This window comes from Lutra lutra, chromosome X (genome assembly GCF_902655055.1).
Source record: "Lutra lutra chromosome X, mLutLut1.2, whole genome shotgun sequence".
Classification (NCBI taxonomy): Eukaryota; Metazoa; Chordata; class Mammalia; order Carnivora; family Mustelidae; genus Lutra; species Lutra lutra.
The window spans coordinates 12,980,004-13,005,646 of record NC_062296.1 but is presented as its reverse complement, the minus strand read 5'-3'; the positions used below and the strand labels follow the sequence as shown (position 1 = coordinate 13,005,646).

Genomic DNA, 25,643 nt, shown 5'->3' with positions numbered 1-25,643 from the left:
TTGATAAAGAGAAGGCTGGCTATGTTGTAGGGTAGCAAAGCATGGCTCCTGGCACATAGTGGGCATTCATTAGAAATGTGATGAATTAATGAATGACTTAAATGACCAAACACTGTACGATCTGTAGCCATGACAAAGCCAGATCTATCAGCTGAAATGTCTGAGCCAAAGGTAAACCACAAAAGAGCATGCAGACTCATAGCATTTCATTCTTTCAAAGCATTTTACACTCACCAAAGGTTAACATTCCTTTCAGTGAGCTATATAGGCATAGCTGAAGCAATGAAAATGAAACACTGATAAGAAATGTCATATTTCTGCTTCTTGAGACTGTATAACAAAGATACAAGGAAAGCAGAACATCTGATTAGATACCCGTGTGCCCCCGGCCGAGGTCATCGTAAGCACTGAGAACACACCTACCATTGACCTTCAACGTCTTCATGGAGAAATTGAATGACATCTCCATTTCTAATCAGGAGATCTTCTGGGCCCCTCTTCCTACAGTCTGCTAGGGCTTTGTATTTGCCTGGAGACTGGAAGGTTGTTTTGAAAAATCATGTTACAAATTGGACCGTAAAACAGCTTGTATTAACTTCACGCTCTGTGACGCAAAGAATACACACTTTACGTCAGCGGAAACAGTGGCGGTTACAGCAGCTTAGGCAGGAATGAGCAAACACGGAGCACAATGAGTATTCATTTCACCTAAAGAATTCATTTTTATTTGCAAAAAGAGAATTACACAAAAAATAACAGAGCATGACTAATTTACCTTATACGAATTAGAAGCATAAACTCAGAAAAAGCCCAGCATGAAAATAATTTTTAAATACTGTTATTTGTAAACTAGGCTCATGGAAAATTTATGTAGGCACATATTAAAGGCAGCAGCCCTGAACAAAGACCTACTCTACTACTAAGCCCTCAAAAGGATTTCTGGGATTTGTATCATTTTGCACAGGTAAAAATAATTAGCATGAAAGCTCTGGGTCCAATAAAAGCACATTAAACTATACTGTTGTGCTTTACTTAGCCTTAATCTTTTGGCAGTTATAATTCGAACTTGATTCATTAATAAGCCAAATTATCCAAGGCACACTGACTGTAATTCGTTAAACAGTAGAGAGAGAAGAAATAATGATTTAAGTCCAAAATATTATATTTTTTCAAGATTTTATTTCGAAGTCATCTCTACACCCAACGTGGGGCTTGAACTTGTAATGCTGAGCTCAAGAGTCCCATGCTCCCCCAGTTGAGCCCGCCAGGTGCTGAAGTCCAAAAGTATTCTGAGATGAGGACTTTTCTAGCACAACATTGAATACATGAATTTTTTAAAAAGAGTACCACAGCTAAAACTCTTTTAAATGAAAGACTTACGCGGCGTCGATTCTGTGCACATGGAAAGGAGTTAACCTCAAAACCCATACCCATATCACGTGGGCTTAAACGTCCTTTGAGCAGTACATCCCCGTCCCCGAGGATTACAGCAGTCACCCCTTCTGCATATTTGCTTTAGTCTCTGACACCCGAGCAGGGAACATGCTGACTCGAGACCTGGCGGAAAACATTTAAACCCAGACTGGCTTCCTCTGATTTTCTGCTCCATCCGAACAAGTGCCTCTCCCGTCCTCAGATAGAATCATGAGGGAAACTGCCATACACATATATATTATGGTCACTGTATTACTAAGAGAAAGAATACCCTGTTACTTTCTTAAAGAAAGCATTCCAGAGTCAGTGCTCTGCAGCCTTGCGGCTCTCCACGCCATTAGTCCCTGACCCTGACATCAGGACTGCTGAACCCAGCGTGTCCCTGATGCTCTGTGCGGCACCCCGCCCTCCGAGCTGCGGACTTCAGGAAACTGTCAGTATACAAAAAGTCCAAAATATTCTTTTCTAACTCCCCCCACCAGTAATCTACCAAGATCTTAACCACACTGCCCGCAATTTCTTCTAACAGTTACTCGTACTCTAAAGCAAACTCCTTTCGTTTTACGGGGTGCTCCCTTGCTCTGCTGTGCCGATGTGGGTATCATTAACACGTGCTTTGGCCGCCCATGGAAATATATTCCCCAGATGTCCTCAAGTAGTTTAATATGTGTAAAGTTGATTCCCTAGATTTGTCGATCTAGAATCTAAGCTGATTATTTTAAAGTATATCTGACTCTCCTCTGTCCTCTGATTTCATCTCCTATGCTTAGATTGAAAACACAGCGGGAAAGCTCAGCTAAAGATAAAACTGGTCGATGTACAGGGACTGGAATGACGGACCATTTGTCTCATCGGCTTCAGTCGGAGCGTCACAGAGAGCTCAAACAAGTTCTTGCGGACAGAAGGGCTTACTGCTGCCCGTTCGTGGTAAAACAGGTTTCAAATCTTTGGGCGATGAAATCTACCTAATGACCTCGAGGACACGGACAGAAGATTGCCCGCACATGCCTGCCTCCTGCGGCAATTAATACTGCTCCAAGAGTTTTTATTTCTTTATTTGAATATGTCATCACTAACCATTAGGGGCCTTACTTCTTCATTGTCATCGTAAGAAGCGTAGAAATAGTTGCTCGGCCATTCCTCGGGGTCTTCAGAGATTTCTGCAGGTGTAGACATCTGGGTCCAACCTATAAGAAAAACACGGAAGGGGGCAGTTACTTAATGGTGCTGGCCCAACACAGGCAGAGAAGTGAAACTAACTGTAATAATCAACGCTGTCACCTTCAATGTCCAAGAATAGTATCTTTATATAATAAAACCTCCGATTAACCTGTATTATCTTAGAATTTCTGATATTTCAGAAAGGGCCTGGAATGTCAGAGACTCCTTTTACTTTTTAGAAAGGTTTCAAGGTGGAGTTGGTGCGACAGTTATTAAAAATAATAAGTTAAGGGGCGCCTGGGTGGCTCAGTGGGTTAAGCCGCTGCCTTCGGCTCAGGTCATGATCTCAGAGTCCTGGAATCGAGCCCCGCATCGGGCTCTCTGCTCGGCAGGGAGCCTGCTTCCTCCTCTCTCTCTGCCTGCCTCTCTGCCTGCCTCTCTGCCTACTTGTGATCTCTCTGTCAAATAAATAAATAAAATCTTTAAAAATAATAATAAGTTAAAAAATATTCCACAGAGCATTTACCTTTTCTTATAGAAAATATTCCTTTCCCCCAAATATTGTCTAGGGCATTTTTATAGGTCCAACTCAAACAGCACTTAGAACATCCCGCCTGGTTATATTATTATTTTGGAATTGTCTCCTCTGTCTTACACGTATGTGTAAGAGGGAATTCATCCACACGAGATATTGAGCTCATACAGAGTAAGCAATCTAACACAGGCAGAGATAAACAGAATCTCATCTTGGCCACACTAAACCATTCATGTTGTCTTGGAAAAGTCACGGCAAGTTTCTCTGACTTGGTTTCCTCACCTGTCAAATGAAGGTATTGGTACCAGGCTCTCTGCTGAGGGGACTACCACACAGAGGAGCTGAGCACAGTGGCTTTCGGTTGAACAAGACGGCCATTACTTATTTCTCTTCAACTAGTAGAGAACCCCTCTAGACCCAGGACCGTCGTATCTAAGTATCGAGTACCAGTTCTGGCAATCATTTCCCTAGGAAAGTCTACGCTGTTTACCCCGGGCTGTGTAGGTGACCCTGTCGGGTGCCTCTACGGCACCTTGCACTTCTCTGTTGTAACACTGATCACATTTCATTTTAATTGCTTGCTGAATTCTCTTTCTACCCTTCTGGCTTCTAGAGATGCCAGACTGTATGCCCAGAGCTCTGCACAATTCCCAGTACCGGGGCTGCGTTCTATTAGTCGAAGTAAACACCTTGTTTGAAATCAGCTTGAATGAGATAAGGTGCAAAAGAAAAATAAACTTTCCAGCTGTCAATGATTCCTCTTGATTCATGACAGCTATGGTATATGTGTCTTATTCATCTCTATGCTCTGGAGCAGGGGATTTCCCACCCCCCGCCAACCCAGCCAACTTAAGCATGCGTCAGAAAGAATCACATGGAAACTCTGGGAGTGAGAGTTTCTGACTCAGAAGGTCTGGGGCAGACCCAGAGCTTCCTTACAAGCTCCCACGTGCTACCGGTCCAGGTGCCGCACTGGCAACTCCCCACCTGCGGTGCCCACGAGGGTATCTTACATGTGGAAAACAAAAGAGCCTCATAAAAATAGATGAGCTCTGGTTTCTTTATACAAAGGGAAGAGAGAGGTAGATTTTCCGAGCTAACAATGATGGAAAAGAAGGTGCACAGCACGCGCCTTGCCTCCCTAGGGCGGCCACGCTTACCCGTGTTAGCTTCAGCCCGAACCAATGGGACCGCCTCCTGGACCTCTGCCAGAGCACCACTGGGTTCCGGGACGGGCTCCTCAGTGCCCAGAAAAGATCCGTGTTGCCTTCTGAAATAGTCAATGTGTAAAAATAAGTGAGTTTTTATTGTTTAAGAATAACAAGACATTAAAAATGGTATTTTTTTTCCAGTAATACTGTGTGTTAGGAACAGTCTCTGAGAATCATTCAAACCTAGCTGATCCCCCCTCCCTTAATTGGGTGTCTCAGTTGGTTAAGCATCTGACTTGATTTGGGCTCAGGTCATGATCCTAGGGTCGAGAGATCGAACCCCATGTCAGGCTCTGCACTCAGCATGGAGTCTGCTTAAGACTCTCTCTCCTTCTCTTCCTCTCCCTCCCTCTCTCTCTCAGAAAAAACAATCTTAAAAAATTATTTTTAGTAAACCATTCAATGATCCCTGTATCATGCAGATGCTACGTGGTGAATTTCTGTGCACAGGCTTTGGAATCAGCGTGGGGATTCTTCCCGCATATATGCACTTGTTCTATGGGCAACTCCACCTTTTAGGATTCCTAGAGGCAGAATATGAAGACATCTGTCAACCAGCAGCAGTGCTATCATGTAGGCTCACTACCTTCCTCAAAGACTTCATGGCTGTGCCCTCCCAGGATGCACGCCTCCTCCCTGACCACACAGAAAGAGAGGCTAAGCTGCCAGCCAGCAGTCTCCATCTAGGGACAGCAGAGCAGAGGGGCCCTCAGGGACTGCCAGTCCTTCATCATCCTGACCACTCTCTTTCTCCAATCAGATGGAAGCTGACCAAAACTATTGTGAAGAGAAAACCATGAGGGCAGCCACTTTTCCCCTACACGCCCCTCCCCCCCCCCCAGGATATACCAAGAACAAGGCATCTGTAATCATGCTTAAAAATTAGCCCAAACTCTCATATTATTTTTAACATCAAGGGGAACAACGGGATAATGATGACGGACTATCAGGCTCCACATATACGGTTAGAGCTGAGAAGAGGGTGCATTTAAGGAATCTGATGAGTTACTGCTAAAAAGGAGGCTGGTCTGTGCCTGAACTACTTGATAATGAGGCTGTCTCATGTACATACGGAAAACAGAAGATTGCAGGAGTGATATTTCTGGAAGAATAATCACTTACTCATCATTCCGCTGAGAAGAAAGGTGATCCAGGTCTGTTAATGGATTATGTTGCTTTCGTTTTTTAACTGTGAAATAAAACAGAGCTTATGGAAGCATCATTGAGAAGCCACACTTCTTCCTCGGAAAACAATGTCCTTCACATGTGCAAGTGCGTGCACGTACACGCACGTGTGCGCGCACACACACACACACACACATACACCATTCCCATTAGCATTAACTTTCACAGACTTAAAGTAACCAGAGGAAAGGCCAGTCTGGATTTCAAACATGGAAAAGGATTGAACCGTGTAATATTTTATCAAGAAATTCAGGCCCATAACTATAACCATCACCATGTCAACACTATCAGGCACTGATGCCTTGAGGTCCTTGGTAGAGTTGACTCATGAGAAGGGATTAGAATTAATTTAACACAGTTCGTTTGCTATATTACTTTCTAGTGTAAAGTTCATTATCCAAAATAGTTTAAAGAACCCCCTAAATCTTGATCTTCTTCTAATTAGTTTAACAAACCCTTTTGTTATAGTCTTAAGTAAATATCAAACCTGTTCCTTGTACCAGTTATCACAAAGCCTGAGTCAATGAGCTGTCACTCTCCTTGTTCTGAAATTACCTGTCATAAGTTCCTGTTGCTTCAGCAAAATATTTCTGATTTCTTTTAACCATGTCATCTTCACGTCTACGTTCGGAGCCTAAGGATTTTAAAATTTGAAGAAGAAGCCTTTATAATGAAACAAACATCACTAGGTATACCAAGCCTGATCTACATCCTAAACCACCATATTCAAATTCTACTGTTTTGCTTTTTAAAACTTCTAAGAGGCAAGTAAGTAGCCATCTGTTAGATGAGATAATAGTCAAACCATTTTGGAACTGCCCTTAAAAATTAATGCTAAGAGAAAAAGTGAAATATAATCTAACTTTTTTTCTTTGTAGGAGGGTCCTTTTATTTTTTTTCTTTGTAGGAGGGTCCTTTTATTTTTTTAATTTATTTTATTGGGGGGGGGTTCTTTTAACACTGTAAAGGCTTTTATGTTTAATTTTGGTAAAATAAAAAAAGTTCTCCTGTTTCTGAAAAGAAAATCTGTTGCAATCCTGATACCTTCCAAGTCTGTAGGAGAGCAAGAAGTCTTGTGTCTAAATCGAGCCAAAAAAAATGTATTTCTATGGATTCACCTAATACAGAATTAAAGTAAAATAAAAACACTGACGCCTGTCACAAGTCATGATACACTTATTGAGATGAAATTTTCTCATTCCTCTTCCCTTCCCTGAAACAGGTTGGACCTTACAGCACATCAGGCCAGGGCTTTAAGCCTGTTTTTATTTTTATTGTTTTCATCGCGATGAATGTAGTCCTACGTATACTTCTTAGAGACAAGGCTCAAATGTGAACTGTCCCATCCCTGTGTCCCGCATTAGAGTGCCGAGCACAAGAGGAACCCAGAACAACTCTCAGTCAGGAACTCTAGAAACCTGATGGGGGCAGAGAAGCACCTGCCATGTTCTTGGCCATCAGCTAGAGTCCATAAGTATCCTGGTGTAGTTGTAGAACCTCAAAGCCCTAGAAAGTCCCAGAGGTACCTCTCAAGTCAGACAGAACATGTGCTACTGGAAAACTGCTTAACAGCCTCACAAAGAATACTAAATTCTCTTTAAGTGACCTAGATGAAAGGAATGAGAACTTATTATAATAATGTGACCAACATTGCTTTTGTTTGCAAATTCAGACTCTTGTGTCTTAATGCAGGTTGTGGTTTCTAGAATAATATTTCAATGACCCACCTGGACAATATAAACTTCTTCCTTGCCAGCATACCAGATTTCAAACTTGCGGTTATCTCCTTTTACATACTCGGTGATGCCGACTTCATCCATCTGTAAGATTTTGGTCAAAATCTTCATAAGCATTTTACTTGGAATATGAAATTACATCAAATCTACCCCCACCATCTTCTAAGTAAACCAGGATTTCTCACTTGGCAAAATACACATTTTATATTCAAGAATATGAAATGATAAATACAGTCATGGCCCTATTTAAATGTTTTCACTGAACCAGGCACTTAGAACAGAGATGACATGCTCCATCCCAGTGATCGAAACAAATGTCATAAATCCGAACATCCAACTAGTCCCCCCTAAGATTAAATCCTACTATAAATTAACTGTACACAATTAAAACAAATTATCATGTCAAACACAGGTCTAAAAGTAATGAAACATTAATAAAATAGCTCATCCAAAATTAAGTTAAATGGTTATTTTTCAAAATCATTTGTCAGATAAGTTTATCTTATAGATGATTACTTATCTTGATAGAAGTTTTATAACTGATAAACATACAATTTATGGGGTGGGGGAAAGCCAGCTGGGTACCTAAGACTCCCCTTTATTTCTACCGACCTCTCCGCTTCTCTAGAAAACAAGCGATCTCTCAGAGGAGAGTGAGATCTTCTTGCAGCCGGTGAAATTTGTCTACAATATCCCTTCCTTACCATGATTTTTCTTCCCCATATGACTGTGCAGAGCACAAACTCTTCCCTTTTCTTTCATCCTGTGCTGTTAATAGCTTGGTTAATTCCATTTCGAGCAATTTCCCTCCCTCGTACACACATTCTCCTCTGGTCCTCTTCTGCCTCCTCTTTTTGTTTAATTCCAGTCTAATTATCTAAAGGAATAGCTCACTCTCTGTTCCATTTACAAGTCCCCCAAACGGCCCTAACTAAGGCTGATAAGCACTAAAAAGTAGGGCTAGCAAAATCGCACATCAAGGGAAAGAAAAGGGATTGTGCTGAGAAATGAAATGAGATCTACACACACAGGACTCTCTGACACCTACCCTGAATGTAGTCAGCAGCGACTTCCAGAAGCCCCACAGATACCTTCATGTTCTGACTCAACCGCTCTAGCTAAACCTACTTTTTTGCTCAAGCATCAGGATTTAAGATGAATAATAATCTCATGTTCAATTCTCTACTTCAATGGCATTGAAATAGCATAAGACGGATAGCGTGCAGGGCTCTGGACTCTGACAGGCCTGGGTTGGACCTTCCTCACTGACCATTATGAGCTCCGTGTTCCGGTGCAAAGTGCTTAACCTTTCTGAGCTGTGGTTTTCTCAACCACAAAATGGGAAGAATACCTATTTCACAGAGCTGATTAAAGGATTAAATAGCTGGCATTAAATGCCTAGATCATATAATGAGCTTTTTTAAGTATATGAGTTTGCTTTCTAAACTTTCCCTTATTTGAATTGCAAAACAGGTTTGTGGTTTTTCACTGTATACATAGACCACATCCTTATAGATTAAATGATCTTTTTTTGAGTTACCCTGGAAATCTAACCATGATGTCTATCAGACAATGTTGTCCTGAGTTCCAAACAATTCGCTTACTTCTTCCACTGGAATACAACCCATTTGTATTTTGTGGATGTATATATTTTCTCAAATATCAAACTATAAAGGTTTTATTGAAAGGCTTTTAAGTCTCATTAAATGTGACTATATCATGAAATGTTCACTATACCATGAAATTTGCTCAGTTTTAGAATCCAGAGGCAGTTAAAGGTCTAACTATATGAGTATAGTTACATAATATACTACATAATACATATTATAATACAATAAAATAACAAGATAACAAGGCTGATTCTGCAGTCACATCCTAATTGTGGCATCTGCCTTATCTTTCACGTTTTCATTGATATTCCTGGTAGCTATGAATATAAATGCTTAATTATAAAATATCTGATCTGCAGACATCACAGTGTGCCAAGGGTTGAGGGCTCCAACTTTTAACCAATTTTTTGTCCTCAAGGTAGTGTAAAGATGTCAAACACCTCGTTAAAAGTCACCTGGTGGGTCAAGAACTCTGCAATTATGGCCCAAAACTACCAATCTTCAGACTTCTATTTATAGCTCTGGAATAGAGTTTATTTACTTCTTGAGTTAGTATAATTTTAAAAAATTGATCTTGAATCACAGCAACCAAAAATATAGCTCAACTTAACTGCTACGAAGCAGTGAGAAGCAAGAGAGTGGGTATACCCCAGTCACGTGGCTGTATCAGAAAAACAGTTTCTGACACCAGAAAGAGGAGAAAGAAAAAGATTATAAGAGAACACAGTTTATGAATATCCAACCGGATGTGCACAGAACATTAATATACATTTAACAAAAAAAAACACCAACTGGAGGACATATATCAAATCAGTTAGAATGGGTGCTACAGGGGTAGAGAGGAAAGGCAGCATGGAGATTAAGGAATGAAGGAAGGGATAAAAGAAGGAACCAACAAGACACAAGGCCTGGCGACACGGTGCCCTAACTGAGAGCAGGGAGTCTGGAACCATCGGCCTGGGTGTGACTCTTCTAGCTACGTGCTCTTGGACAAATCACTCACTTCTCTGGAACTTGGCTTTCCCATCTTCAAAATGGGATTCATAATAGTTCCTATTTCATATGAAGTTGCTGTGTGGGTTAAATGAGTTAACATTGCTATTTATAAACACTTAGAACAGTTTCTAGCAAACAGGAGGCACTGTGTATATGTTTATTAAGTTAAAAAAAAAGATGATGATGATAAATGCATGAACTGAGGAATCTGAAGAATTCAAATCTCGCCATCTGAGTGTGACCTTAGGGCCTTTTCTTGTCATAGAAGTGGCCGACTTCAAATCCAGTCATGAGGCCAGGATGACGCCAAGACGAGAGCCTCCAAGAAGGGACAGGGCAAGGGCTCAGCAGCAGACAGCATTCTGCACCTGTCCTCTCTACCAAGGAGAAAACTCTGAAGCCAGTCACCCCATTGTTTATGTCACACATGGACTATTCTTGCTGGCCAGGATTTAATCCTGGAATCTCACAGTAGGAAAGCAAGAGGGTAAGCAGAGTGAGGCTTGAGAAATCGCCAAACTTCCATCTTTCTCTGTCGGCGGGATCACCATTTTCCTAGTACACCTGGTCTAAATCTTTGCAGGCATCACTGAATAATCTTTTTTATTAAAAACACTAGGCATGGGGTGCCTGGGTGGCTCAGGTCATGATGTCAGGGTCCTGATCAGCGGGAGCCTGCTTCTCCCTCTCCCTTTGCTGCCCACTCCCCCTCTTCCCCACCACCCCTGCTTCTGCTCATGTGCACTGTCAAATAAATAAATAAAACCTTTGAACAAAATGCTAGGCATTATTGGGAAACCAAAGAAAGATCAGATTGATTTTTGCTCCTTCAGCTGTCAGATATTATTTCTTTCCTGTATCCAGTAAGTCGCCCAGCCCATCTGTCTACCTTCCACTGAAACGTTTCTTACAGCTATCCCACCGTTTCCACGGTAACCATTATACTTTGAAATCTCATGACTTGCTTCCCTCATACCAGACCCTCCTTACTCTGATGTGCTTCAGAAACATTCTGCTGCCCATCATTGTGACAAATTAAAGCTAAAAAAAGAAAAGAAAGAAAGAAAATCACTACACACCAGCGATACTACATCAGGTATTGACTAGGTCACCCCACAAGTACAAAGTTAACCGAGTGCATCTGGGTCCAGCTTGCCTATGGAGATCACATCTCTTCCCCAGAAACAGATGTGTAGACACCAAGAATCCAACGCCCAGCTGAGGTCAACTATAAAATCTTAGTTCTCAGTCAATGTTTATTAGAGACATAAAATAGACCAATGGAGATCTCGGGGACAGGGAGGTGGGTTGCTAATAGCAGAGGAGCAACTGGGCATTGGTTGTCAAAACAAGTTTTAAGGAAACTTGACAGTGGGGCAAGTGGACGGTAGGAAGAAGTCCGAGAGATAACTCTGGGCAGGAACTTTGTTACAAACAGCATGGGACTGTTGACCTTCTGGGGAGAATCCCAAGCAGGGCCTGCTTATCTGGTTGACTCCTGACACAACACCCTAGGACACATTGCTTGTCCTCTTCATCACAGTGAAAGAACATGGTCGGAAAAAATGACTCCAGTGATAGTGGTCGGGGAAGCGAGGTCATGGTTTTCTCTATGTGCCAATTTTTCTATAACCAATATTGTTTTGTTTTTACACTTTATTTTTTCAAAGATTTTATTTGAAGGTCATCTCTACACCCAACGTGGGGCACACACTTCACTGACGGAGCCAGCCAGGTGCCCCCAGATAGAAATTGAAACTTCCAATTGAAAACTTGAAAGATAAAATTAACTCGGTATAAAAAATGTCAAGTTCGCCAACTACAGGCTTGGATGAAGTGGACTGCCAATGACTCCCTCAAACAATGCTGACCTCATTTTAATACCAAACTAGTATTAGGACAAAACTAGTATTGGGACGAAAGTTTGGGTTATAGGAGAGAAGTTACAGGAAGGAAGAAGATGTGGACAGGACTCAGCTGTAGGTGGCTTTGGACACCCAGGAGGAGAAGAGCTAAAGAACAAAGAAGTGATACCAAAAGAAAAGTGAGACTATGCTAAGCACAGTCACCCACTTTTAAACTGCATGGAGGAAAAAAAAAAGAAGCTGTCTTCCTCACGTGCCCCGTACAGTAAAGGCTCCCTGCTACCAAGACCATCAAGTCTACCCAGCACCACTGGTAAGAGAGTGCTCATGAGAGAACCTTGGTCAGCTCCCACAGCTGCATACCGTGCTCTGCACTAGGGCACTCAGGAGCAACCTTGGGGAGTGCCTGGGATTGGAGTGACAGAGAAAAGAAAGGAGGTAAGGCTCTGCTCTCCCTCACTCTTATTTCGGAAGTTCTGGGTTACTGGATTTTAACACAAGACCTCTACTTAAGCTTTTGTGGGCTAGAGGTGGATGAAGCAGGTGAAGGGGGTTCCAGGGTACACATTTCCAGTTATGAAACACGTAAGTCCTGGAGATGGGATGTACAGCACGGTGACTGTCGCTAACCATACTCCACTGCACATTGGAAAGTTGCTAGGACAGTACAACTGAAAAAGCTGCCACAAGAAAAAATAACTCTGTGTGTGGTGATGGATATTAACTTGACTTACTGTGGGGATCGTTTTGCGATATATACAAATACCCCCTCATTATACTGCACACCTGAAATGAACCCAGTATTGTAGGTCAATGATACCTGAATAAAAAGATTTCATTTAAAAAAAGGGATGCACAACTAAAGTATAAAACCCACTCATTTCACTTGCAAAGGTGTACCAACTTTTATATTTATACATATATATATATATATATATATGAATGATATATTATGTTACACAATTTAAATTGTCTTACTTTCAAACAGTGCTTAAAACTGTATGACGGGTATCTATCAGAGCCTTCTCCACTTTCAACACGCCTCTTACAAAAAACGATGGCTTTTTCATACAAGAAGAGATGCCGCTGCATTGGTTTGAATCTAGCAAAATCCTTCATTTTTGTAGCGCCTTTCTTGTGTCCAGTCCAAACACTGAATGCGCCCTGCATGATCATCTTGCCCAGTTCATTTAAGTTTCCCTACGAAGGAGAATCAACACGCATCAGTACAAGGCACAGCTCGGTTCACACCTCTGCCATCAGCGTGATACTGTTTAGCTTGAGCCACTAAAACCCTGAAACACAATTTGTACAGGTTTTAAAATTCTATACCCAGTAACTGACTACATTAACACATGCCTTGTGTCACACAGGGACAAAAGTATGGCGGGAGCAAGAGACAGAAGAGACCTCCATATGGATGTCTTTCAACTAGGGTAGCTCCCCCCATCTTCTCAATCCTGATTGGTGACTGACGTCTGCCAGACCAAGCATCCCCACTAGGAGGAGCTTACATTAAAGACTTGATTTGATGGTTTGGTTTTTTGGTTTTTTTGTTTTTTGTTTTTCACATTTATCTTGGACTAGGGCAAGAAGCAATCGTGGGACAATACATCTCTTTAGAAGACCCCAACAGTTCCTTCAAGCAGGCTATCCCAAGGTTGGACTTGGGGGTAGGCTTCTAGGGACAAGGGGGAGATCACAAATCCATTGGCTGCTGATCTCCATAACACTGCTGACATTTGGATCTCCATTTTTCTGCCCTTTTTATTTCTCACTTGGTTCCAGGAGCCAAAGAAAGAGATCTTTACATGCTTACCCCCAAAACCACAATGATCATTAAAACTGACTCACAATATAGCCATTTATTGCAATCTGATGCATAGAGTCATTAACTGACTTTAGTAAATCCAGCATCGTGTCCAGTGCCTCCTTTAACTGTTCAAACCCTCGGCAGCCTTTGCTATATTTTAGCAGCTCCTGTAATTAGAAGTCAAGAATTAAACTTGATATCAGGCAGATATTAACAGCTAGAGAAAACAAAGACAGTTTCGGCTAGCATGCTTTCAAGGAAGAATGCAAAGATGTCATTTTTTGAGCAATATCTTTCATTTGCTATTTGTCACATTAATATTCTATTTTAAAAACCATGTCAAGGGACCCCTGGGTGGCTCAGTGGGTTAAGCCTCTGCCTTCGGCTCAGGTCATGATCTCAGGGTCCTGGGATCGAGCCCCGCATCAGGCTCTCTGCTCCGCGGGGAGCCTGCTTCCCTTTCTCTCTCTCTGCCTGCCTCTCTGCCTACTTGTGATCTCTCTCTCTCTGTGTCAAATAAATAAATAAAATCTTAAAAAAAATAAAAACCGTGTCAAAATTTGGGAAGAAATGGAATAGTGCCTAAATAGTATCAAGTAAAGGGCACTTGATGATCTTGGAGCTGCAGAAAAGGAGCTATTAGGACACACTATAGATTGATTTTTAAATCACACTTTTTTGGCTCTCCAAATGCAACAATTTGTTTTCTTTATTTTGCATAGACCACAGAACATTGTGAACATATATTATAAAATATGCTCGTGGTGCTTATACGTAACGTGATATTTCAGGAACCCTGTCACAGGACACAAGGGGTGTGCCATCTGGAGTTTTCATGGAGAAGGCACACGTGAAATGCAGTCACAAACTCTAAGAGATATTTGTTTAGTTCTTAACGATCAGGAAACTTCTGCATTTGTTATGCCTACATCAACGTAACTTGTGTGGCAATTAAATAGCTAAAAAGACTCTAGAGATTCTCTGTTTCTATCTAGGCACTGGGCACTTGAGTCGCCACAGTGAAGCGAGGAGGCATACTGTTAACTCCAGCCTTCCCACTCACCAAGCCTCCCTGTGCCCCGTGCTTCCTCACTAGCCACTCCCTTTTTAACGTCTTTGCCACATCTGACCCATAGATGGAAGTAAAGAAAGAATTCACGTAATTACCTTTAACAGTAACTGATACTTAGTGATTCGTTGCACAGGTTTGAGTAAATAGGAATCCAGACCAAGTCTGTGTTTTAGTTTTCTTTGACATTCCTGTCATTAAAATATAATTATCAGTACATTTAATCAAGACATGTACCTGTGAAAATGCCAAGTGTTTGCAGATGAAACCCCATGCACACAAATTTCTTACATCTCGAGGAGATTCTACTAGAAAAGCCGCTGTTACGTACCATATGGAAATTCTAAGTGGCCGTGAATATAAAAAAAAACTACTGTAAACATTATTTCAAGGATTTGAGAGGTAGAAAATGCTAAAATTTCAAATGCAAATACATTTTTACATAAAATGCACGTTGATGTGGAATGCTTGAAAGATGAGAAAATGATGAACATGACAAACAAAACATGACTAAAAGAATAGTGAAGAAAATTAACAAAAAGCTCAGCTTCACAGGCCAAGGCTCAGAAAAGAAACAGGTTGTACCAAATAGAAGTCAAACTGGGTACGAGAGGGAGTTTTTTTTTTTTTTTTTTTTTTTAATATCACAAGATATACAGCCCTCATCAACCGGTGCTATAGTTCATCTGATTATTGGCTCACTGCCATGATAAATTTAACGGTCATGACTTTGGGTCCTGGGAACACTGTAGGGTCCATAACTACAGCAAGATGGGGCCAATTAGGATGAAATGTGCATTTAAGAAGTACAGAATGCAAAGGGAGTGGGAAAGGATATACATGTGTTAAGATCTGGGACCTGCTTCTGGGTATGGATAAAAACCAATATACAATCCAATTCAAACAGTTAGGGGGCCCTGGGCTGGCTCTGGATCTGGGGAATATGAGTTTGAGCCCCACGTTGGGTGCAGAGATTACTTAAAAAAATAAAATCTTTAAAAACAATTCAAACAGTTAGCAACTTACGGTTAAATGTAATGGACTGATACATGCATTTAGCTCTCCTCACTCATGAAGCCCAACTAAAATGATTTTTAGAAGTCATTTTTACAAGACAAAACCCAAAGTTACAAAGACGGGAGAGGAAAAACTATCAATCGAATATGGAAACTGAAAAACAAACTGACAAGTGGCAAGTAAAGGAGCACACTAGAGAAGAGCGACTCTCAAGATGGCAGAGGGAAAACCTAAGGAACAACTAACTCAATTTCCCCTTCCCCTCCACAGAGAGTCCAGAATTACAGACATCAAGTACCCCCTGAAAGTGGGAGATGAAGGTGTGTTTGAAAGTCTGTTTAAGAGGTAGATACTGGCAGAGGGGGAGTGTGTGGGGATAAAAAAGAAGTAAGTCGAAACTAACAAGGGCTGGTGAGAGTGTGGAGCAATCGGGATGCTCATACACTGGTGGAAGGGATATAAAATGGTGCAGCAACTTTGGAAAAGAATCTAACCCTTCTTTAAAAAGTTACAGAGAGTTACCAAATGACCTAGCAATTTCATGCCCAGGTATATGGCCGAGAGAAATGAAAATATATGGCCACAGAAAGAACTCGTACACAAGAGGTGGAAAAGAACCAAATCACCATCAGTTGATGAATGGGTACATAGAATGTCAAATACCCATACGAAGAACTGAAACAGGCTACAACGTGGATGAGCTACAAAAAAATGATGCTACACGAAATCAGTGAAACACAAAAAATCACATATTTTGATTCCATTTACAGGAAAGTTCAGAACAGGCAAATCTCGAAAGACAGAAAGTAGCTTACTACTCGTAAGGGTTGGAGGAATGTCGGGGGTGATTACTAAAAGGTATGGGTGGGTTTTTTGTGGAGTATGACATTGTTCTTTAACCCACTGAGCCACCCAGGTGCCCTGGTATGAAATTGTTCTTAAACTGACTTGGCAATGGTTGCACAACACTGTGGATACAGTAGAACTACTTAATTGCACATTTGAAGAGGGCGAATTTTATGGTATTTTAATTACATCTTAATAAAGCTGTTACAAAAAAAATAAATGGGCATACAAGTTTTTTGAAAAAGGGAAAGAAAGGGGGCACCTGGGTGGCTCAGTCAGTTAAGCTTTCAGCTCTTCATTTCAACTCAGGTCCTGATCCAGGGTCATGGGATCAAGCCCCAGGAGAGGCTCCATGCTCAGTACGGAGACTGCTGGAGATTCTCTCTCTCTCTCTCTCTCTCTTTCCCTCTGCACCGCCCCCCACTCATATTCTCTCTCTCTCTCTCTCTCAATAAATAATCTTTATAAAATCTTTAAAATGGCAAATTAAGAAAAAAAGGAGAGAAGGCTCTCAGAGAGCCATGCTACTATGCACAACTGGGTGCCTGCCTTTCCTGCCAGACAGCAGAATGGATGTGTATCTGAAAAGAGTAAAACAGAAGGCCTTTGAGCTAGGGAATACCAGGTCCAGCTGAAAACAGAGTACCATACTGGATGCAACTGAATGCAAAGAGATCGCTTGAATATTTATGAGACAAATCACTCAACAGTAAAAACCATGGTCAAATAATCCATATGTGACTTGGATACTTCCAATGAGCTTTTTATTCTAGTGCTTACTCTTAAGTGGACAAACAGGTGTTCCCTAGACATTTGAGGAAAGTATCTGATATGAGTGATAGGAACAAAATGAAGAAAAAGAAAACACAAAAGCAATCTAAAGACAAAAGAAATTGTGCAAGCAAGAAAAAGTGATTTTCAGGAGGAAATTCTATTATTATATTCATATAGATGAGTGAAGATATTGAATTCACAAAGCAAAAATAGGGTTCTATTGGAAGGAACAGTGAGAGAACAAAAAATGGTAGGGGTTCTCCAAAACTAAAAACTTAATGGCAGAGACAAAATCCTCATTACAAGGACTGAAAGACAAATTCTAGAAAACAGAGCAAGATAAAGAGCCAGAAAATAGAGAGAAAAGATTAGAGAATTAGAGGACTGGTCGAGGATATCAAACATCTGTACAACAGAAATTCCAGAAAGAGAAAATAGAAAAAAATTGTGCTGAGAAAAAAAAATCCAAGTAAATGTGGACAAGAGTTTCCAAATTCAAAGGGATCACCACAAGACTGACATGATGGAGGAAAATAGTGCCAACATCATGGCACAGAACTGTGAAATTTCAGAACCCCAAGGGTAAAAATGTTCCCATAAGCTTTCAGAGAGAAGACAAAAGTATGTAACACACAAAGGATCAAAAACCAAAATGGCATCAGACTCTTAATGGCAACAATGGAAGCCAGAAGACAATGTAGGAAATACCTTCAAAATTCTGAGGAAAATTTTTCTTACATTGAATTCTATACCCAGCCAAGCTAGCGATCAAGTATTAGGGTAAACTTCTGTACACCTGCAAGCCCTGAAAACTTTTACCTACCAGGCATACTTCTCAGCAAAACTACTAGTGAAACAAGAAAAAATATGGCACTTGGAAACAGGACAGCCTATCTCTAAAGTTATATTCATCAAGATCCCAGGTTGACAGCTACACAACAGGTCTAGTGAGTCTCAATGAGCTGATCAGAAAAGTTCAGAAGAGATTAATTCAAAATGAAATTCAGAGAACAGAGAGTATGTTCAATGCACTAAGAAGAGATTTATGTAACTCTCAAACCTAGGAGAGGTTAAGGTAAAATAGGGGAAAGTATCTGAAAAATTAAGTGAAGGGCGCCTGGGTGGCTCAGTGGGTTAGGCACCCAACTCTTGATTTCAGCTCAGATCATGATCCCAGGGTTGTGAGATCAAGCCCCACGTCGGGTCCATGCTCAGTGGGGAGTGTGCTTCTTTCCCTCTGCCCCTCCCCTTGCTCATGCAGGCGCTCTCTCGCTCGCTCTCTCTCTCTCTCACTCTCTCTCTCAAGTAAATAAACCTTTAAAAATAAATAAATAGATAAAATTCTAAAAAAATGAAAAAATTAAAAATTAAATGAGTACAAATGACAATTGCAAGAAAAACAAAAGGGCTAGAAAAGCAACCATCTTATACCACACGATTCATCTGAGCATAGGAATTACAGTCTTAATTTAACACCGTATATCTGCATGACGAGACTTCTAGCCATATTGGATGTGTTGGAGGAAAAGAAGCGCGTGTGTGTATCTGGTGGTGAGGCAAGGGCAGTGAAGAGGGCTGAAGTAGCAATATCAATATGTTTTTTGGCAACATGGAGGCAAATACCAAAGGAAGTAGCTAAAGGAACTGTTAAGTGATTACCTCTGAGAAGCAGCATATATGTCTGTGAGCACGTGAGTCTGTGTGTGCACGTGCGTGTTTGGCAGCAGGGTCAAACTATTCTTTGATCTATAGTATATATAACTTGAGTAGAAAATGAATTTATAAGAAATATCCCAGTATCTTCCAGAAGGAGGACATCCAATACCTGAAAAATTACTATACCTGGAAAAAGGCGCATTCTGAATACTTCTTCCAAATTGCCTCTGATCTGGGTTTGTTCTGACAGTATTTTGCATACATCTGAAAATCATCTTTCTGTGACAAAAAGTAAATTCAAATATATTATCAATTTGTGAACATGTACTTTTCTTACCAAGAAAGGCTGAACAAGAATGAGGGGCCAAGCATTCTAGGGAATGTGGTTTAAAGGGCCCACCACACTGACAGCTGGCCGGGAGCCCTCTCTGTATCCCAAGAAAAGCACACCCACCAGACTGAATAGAGGAACACATCATTATCCCAGTAATTTCATGACTTTCACTTACCAAGTCTGAGAGTTAGAGAGAGAAAAGCCTTCTCTGACTGAACTAGAAAAACAGATGCATTTTTCTCCTAAGTATGAGCTAGTAGGGTACAAAGAAACATGCTCTTTCCATGCTCTTAGTTTCTCCATTCCCTAGTGAACGAAGATGGAGCTAACTTCCAAGGTCCTTGGTTCATCACTGGGATGTCATCATCATATTAGAACCCCACTAGGCATCTTCCCATGCTATTCTCTCTGCTTGGAATCACCTCTCTCTGACCCTCATCTAACGGGCTACCTCCTACTCACTCTTTAACATCCTTCTCATGAGTCATCTCTTCTCGAAAGCCATCATTTATACCTCCCATCTACGTAAGATACCCCTCTTCTTGGCTCCTACAGGATCCTTTATATATCGTTAATATAGCACAATTCACACTGAATACAATTATTTTTCCCCCTTTCTCTACGGGAATAGCCTTGGTCTTGCTATCCACATTGCCTAGCACAGTGCTTGGTGTCTAGCAAGGGTTCAGTAGAAGGATGCTGAATGAATGAACGTATCAATAGGCATTCATTACACCAACGCTGGTTGCCAATAACTCTGCTCACCTTAGGAGAGATACAAAGATATATATAAAGCATTTTTCATCTAGTTGGAGACAGAATTCACAAATGTGTATAAAAATGCCCAGCAATGTAAAATCCCCAATGAGTAGCATGGGCATTAAGTACTACACAAGTCCAAAGAAAAGAGACTCGTGTTGCTTAGGGAAGTCAGGGAAGAATCTAGCTATCAACCAAATGTGTTTGAAGTTAGAATATATTGAGAAACATAAAGACAAATATTTTTTTCTTAACCTTATCATATTCTGAGTCTGTTAACACTCTCTGGGATAAGACATCTATTTGGAAGCTTTCAGTGATCACCATTATCAAACTGACTCTCAAATCAAGAGGGAACTGATTTTCCAGGAAGAGGAGGAAGTAGATAAGCAGAGAATAGTCTAAGGAAAAATGCTAATGGAGGAGAGGTATGATTACAAAGCCTGGGAAGTCAATTGTGATAAGCATTCTCTTGAGACATGGAGAAATGAGCCTCCCGCAATGATCTCATAGAATAAAAAGAACAGACAGCCCTCTATTTCACAAAGTTCCTGGGACAGATAACCCGGTGTCTGAAGACCAGACTACTTTGGAGTCTAAGACTCTACATGTATTCAAGGGGAATGCCAAGGCATCTCTGAGGCTAAAACTTAACCAAAGCAAGAATGGTCACATGAGGGTGATTCCAAGTCTCACATCTTCCCAGCCAGGATGTTCCCTGGACTCCCAAGACCAGCCAGAGGTCAGTGGTCACAAGCTGAGCCACGGAAGACAACAGCCATTCGTGATCTCTGGATACTTCCCTGCACCAGCTTCTGTTACAAAACTTGGTCTAACATCAAATGCTTGCTGGAATGATGTGTCTCCTCCAAAAACAAAGACATAAAAAAACAAGATCCACTGTGTCTCTAAATCTGGTCCTATAAAATGAGCTGCTACTTTAGTGACCCATATTTATATGTTTTTAAAATAATAATTAACAAACCCTTTCCAGGAAACAAGGTCCCACTCTTTCTGGAGCGTCAACACAATTTTCCAGACTGTTCAAGAAAATGCTGTGAAAATGATTAAAAAAATGATATAATTTTATGCAAAATATAATAAATTTGTCAACAGCTTTTAAATAATATGATGAAAAAGAAAATTTAATTCAGCAATTACATACTTGTTATGGAATTCATATATTTCGGCCATATTTCCAAAGAGAACGTCCTTTTTATTTCTCAGGAGAGGCGGCATAAGATCAAACATCTCAGGATTATCCATCTCCGCTCTATAGCCCTACCCAAAATAAATACATTTATTCGTTGGGAAATGTTCACATTAACATTTGTTTGAGCCACCAAAGATACAGATACAGCAGAATGTATCGGGGATGAGTGGGTGAAGCTGTTGGTAACTTTAACAATCAAACTTTCCAGTACCCAAAGTTATCCATTTTTAAATTTTTTTTCTTTTTTTTTTTTTTTTTTTTTGAGAAAGCAAGACAAGGACATCATGGTTTCCCACTTAACGGGTAGAATAAAGTGACTCTCTGGCCTTGAGGTAGCTTATAGTGTAGGAAACAAAATGGAAACCAAGCATGAAAAATTATATTACAGGTCAGTAACCTCTCCTTAAACTGGCAATATGTGTTTAGATTTTTCAGACCAAATTAATATTATGACATTTGTATCAAATGACTGTTTTACTCCTACTTTTAGTTCTTTACATCACCATCTCTAAATAGCACCCTGGGAATAATTATAACAATCTGCTGGATCCTTAAGAAAACAGCTTATCTCTTCTGTACTAAAATCTGGGTCCCACAATTGTCACTACTGAGGGAGAACCTGACCATGAACATTTCCCACACATGCAGCCTCAAACAGTGGGAGAAGTACGCACTGCTGGCGTGTGAGTCAAGGAGGCAGACAGCACGGGAAGGCTCAACAGCTCTTACTGAATGTAGCGGGAGAACATTCACTCAGAGATGGGAAAATACCATTTGAGTCGCTTACCAACAGAACAGTAAACAGCTCGCGGACATACACCCTCTCTGTCTGTATCAGTTCATTCAGGACGTGGCTAAAGTGAAAAGACAGTATTTACCAGTTATTTTGTTGCTTTAGAATTGTATTATGATCTCTCAATCTTTCTCCTTACAAACTGTAAGGTAAAAATTATTAATGCGTAGCAACTACCAATGGTTTTGGTTTTACCATCAAAATACGAAATTAATTGTATGGTTTCTAGAATAAGTACCACCCACAAGACTCTTTAAAATACATTTAGAGGAAAGGAAAGGGGGCTCAGGGCTTATTTTACATGAGAAAAAATAACCCACTTTATTTCTATCTCACTAAGCTTATGAATCAATTTACTGGGCCCCTGGGTGGTTCAGTCAGTTAAGCGTCCGACTCTTGGTTTCACTTCGGGTCATGATCTCAGGGTTGTGGGAACGAGCCCCGCCTCGGGTTCTGTGTTCAATGGGGAGTCAGCTTGAGAATCTTTCCCCTCTTCCTTCTTCTCCTTTCTCCAACCCCCCCACCACTCTCACTCTCTCTCAAATAAATAGATCTTTATTTTTTAAAATTTGTGGGTTTTTTTCCTTCTGACCATTGAGTTGTAAGAGTTGTTTTTTAAGATTTTATTTATTTATTTATTTATTTATATGAGCGAGAAAGAGCACAAGTGGGGGAAGAGGCAGAGGGAGAGAGAGAATCTCAAGCAGACTCCGTGCTGAGCGTGGATCCCGACTTGATTCTTGATCTCACAACCCTGAGATCATGACCTGAGCTAAAATCATGAGTCAACCACTTAACCGACTGAGCCAATCCGGTGCCCCCAGATAAAATCTTAAGGAAAAAAGGGTGAATATTCTTATGTCTAGCATAGTAACATAATTTTATAAAAGTAAACAAAATAATGATTATTGTCAACATCTATAAAATATCATTATATATCTACATAACCCTTACAGTTTTTGAAACATCATCTCGTTCACTTTTACCTCTTTTAAAAAAGAGGAAATAAAGATTCTGGAAAACTCTAGTTAATTTTCAAGTCACACAAACAGAGCATAGGTTAGCCAGGCCTAATTCTAGGACTTCTGACACCTCATCTAGTGCTCTTTTCATCAACATAACAGAACCCCATTTTGTGATTTCAAAATCCAAGCACATTTGCCTTCAACACTGAATCACAGATTACTACTGGTAGATGTGTATATGAGAGTATGTCAATAAAGAAAAGATACTTCTGTAAAACATCCAAGGTATTGTCATTGTCCAAACTGGAGGATTGATCAGAACTCTTCTCCCGACCATCATGCACCACTTCAATCTGAAATAATGAAAATGAGTTAAATTAGCATCTAAGTATGTATAGATCTTCTTGAAGAAAATCAAGCTCAAATTAAGTTTTCTCTAGGTCCTGTGTAGATAAACTTGAAAACACTAGGATTATTTTTTTCAGGAATAACTTTGATACATATTGGTAAAAAAAAATTATTTGAGTTGCCAAAGAGGACAGATTTAAGATACTAATTAGGACTTATTTTATACATGGGGCGCTTGGGTCCCTCCGCTGGTTAAGCATCCGACTCTTGATTTTGGCTCAGGTTCATGATCTCAGGGTCGTGGGATTAGGATTCTCTCTCCCTCTGCCTCTCCCACCACCTTTTCCCAGCCCCCACTCCTGCTCTAAGAAAACAATTGTATTTTCCATATTAAATAATGTCTCATTTACTTGGCACTTTGGGGAAGTGAGGTTAATTGATGAAAAGTTGAGTTTCCAGATAACTAAAGTTTATTCATTAAAGAAGAAAAAAAAAACCCAGCTTTTTAGCCTTAATGATTTTTGATGGAAACTTTCTAGGAAATAGTACATGAATCCTTGAGTTCTTTAACCAAGGATACACGACATCATTGACTCTCCCTCTAATAATTCAGTGGTACCATCAGGAACGTGAATGATGTGATAAAAACAGATGATCCACTCCAGGGCTGATAACATCTGGGTAACTATCTATTCTTTCTTAAAATGGTTGTAGCCTGTTGATCTCTGTCTCTGCTCTCTGCCACGTGTCAGTTTTTGCTACAGGTGACTTCCCTGACCCTAAGCCACTGTCTTATTTTGAAGACTCTACAGGACTTGGACTTGCTGAGTGAGTCAACTACATGAGATTTGTGGTGGGTTAATTGTTCTTCAGAAGCTTTAGAAGCATCTTCCAGGGATCCTGGCTGAATTTGGACTTTTGAGCCTGCAAAATGTCTGAACCCCAAGCTAATGCAGCATTACTTGGTAACAAGTAGAACCCAAAGCGAAGCATGAGATCTGCCGGCTAAAAAGCATTTGCACAAAACATTACAAACACGCGTGGAAAGGAACAAACATTTACTGACTATTTCCTAGATACTGTGCAGACACAGTTGTAGGGACTTAACGTCAATCACTGTATCCAATCTTCCCAGCAATTTGGCAAGCTATGGCATACTTATCCTCATTTTGCATATGGGAAACCGAGGCTCAGAAAGGTTTAGAAACCGGGCCAAGGTCCCATACCTAGTTAAGTGATAAAACAGGGTCAAGCCCATGGTGTGCCACCATTATGCTCCCTCTTTAAGACCATGCTTTGATTCGTTCTATCTGAATGTACTGTTATCATTTTAATACTATAACTAAGACTGATAATGCTGCATACTTCTTTACTCATCAGATAGGCATGCATCCCTTACTCCTAACAGGTTTCTGAAATTCAAGTTTGGAAAGTTTCAAAACATAAATTTATACTTTTAAATGCCTTGCCAAAGGATTGCGCAAATTGACTCAAATTGAAGAACGTGTGCATTTTGGAACTCCGTTCACTAGCTAGTAATCTCACCAAGAAAATGTACAGAGCCACAGCCTCCTACTTTTCCCCTGAGATATGTAAATGAATAAATCCCCATAGGGGAACGTTAGGGTATCATGAGTGGAAACGGGAACCAAAAGACCCCTTAAGACTGTGGAATTTGGTCTTCAGCCTGTTTCCTTCTCAATAACAGAAGTTGTGGCTGTACGCCGTGATAACTAGGCCACTCACTAGCTTGCTCATAATGGTATACAACACGTAAGACGCTTCATTCGAAATACTTCCCAAGTATTATTTTATGTTTACGTGACCTCTAAGATGAGAGCGTTCTGTTATTATACCCATTCTATAGATAAGGAAACGGAGTTCCTTATAGGGTAACGGAATTACCCCAGGTTATATGTAACCCACAGAAACTGACAGAGTTGGGATTAAAAGGCAGGTAGTCTGCCTCTTGGAGATCTATGTTCTTGTCCTTATTTACCATCAAGAAGACACAAGGAAAATGTAGGGCCCTACCGTTATGATGAGGCTACTCTCTGCAGATACCAGAATGTCCTGGACAACTGAGGAGACTTGTATCAATCCACAAACGAACAGATGTCCTTTTTTGAGCCTAGCGCATGGACCATTAGAACCTGTCCTTTGTCCAGGCTTCATACTTATAGGAATGTAATCAGTTATGAAAGGAATCTTCTTTTGTAGAAAGGCGCAATAATTTAAGTTTATTGAGGTGGGGTGCGGGGAAGAGAAGCTGGGACTTACAGATATTTTACAGAAATTAATTCCAAACTCAAGCCAAGACTTG

General features: G+C 40.6%; 1 protein-coding gene across 12 annotated transcripts in view; it reads right to left on the bottom strand.

Moving 5' to 3' along the window:
- The window catches only part of MCF2 (MCF.2 cell line derived transforming sequence), a 103,661-nt gene that overhangs the window by 7,493 nt on the left and 70,525 nt on the right, over positions 1-25,643 (bottom strand). For 6 of the 12 annotated variants that reach the window (XM_047716210.1, XM_047716203.1, XM_047716211.1 and 3 more), the window contains 15 exons: positions 23,240-23,325; positions 22,002-22,068; positions 21,167-21,282; positions 20,987-21,056; positions 19,095-19,187; positions 14,714-14,806; positions 13,588-13,713; positions 12,712-12,933; positions 7,254-7,346; positions 6,082-6,160; positions 5,464-5,530; positions 4,854-4,865; positions 4,291-4,400; positions 2,512-2,621; positions 424-536 (listed from right to left, as the gene is read on the bottom strand). In XM_047716210.1, the coding sequence (XP_047572166.1) occupies positions 424-536; positions 2,512-2,621; positions 4,291-4,400; positions 4,854-4,865; positions 5,464-5,530; positions 6,082-6,160; positions 7,254-7,346; positions 12,712-12,933; positions 13,588-13,713; positions 14,714-14,806; positions 19,095-19,187; positions 20,987-21,056; positions 21,167-21,282; positions 22,002-22,068; positions 23,240-23,325 (1,457 nt within the window). Of the gene's footprint in view, positions 1-423; positions 537-2,511; positions 2,622-4,290; positions 4,401-4,675; positions 4,866-5,459; positions 5,531-6,081; positions 6,161-7,253; positions 7,347-12,711; positions 12,934-13,587; positions 13,714-14,713; positions 14,807-19,094; positions 19,188-20,986; positions 21,057-21,166; positions 21,283-22,001; positions 22,069-23,239; positions 23,326-25,643 lie in introns of those variants that run through there. The other 6 variants (XM_047716206.1, XM_047716209.1, XM_047716215.1 and 3 more) reach the window with 4 other exon arrangements.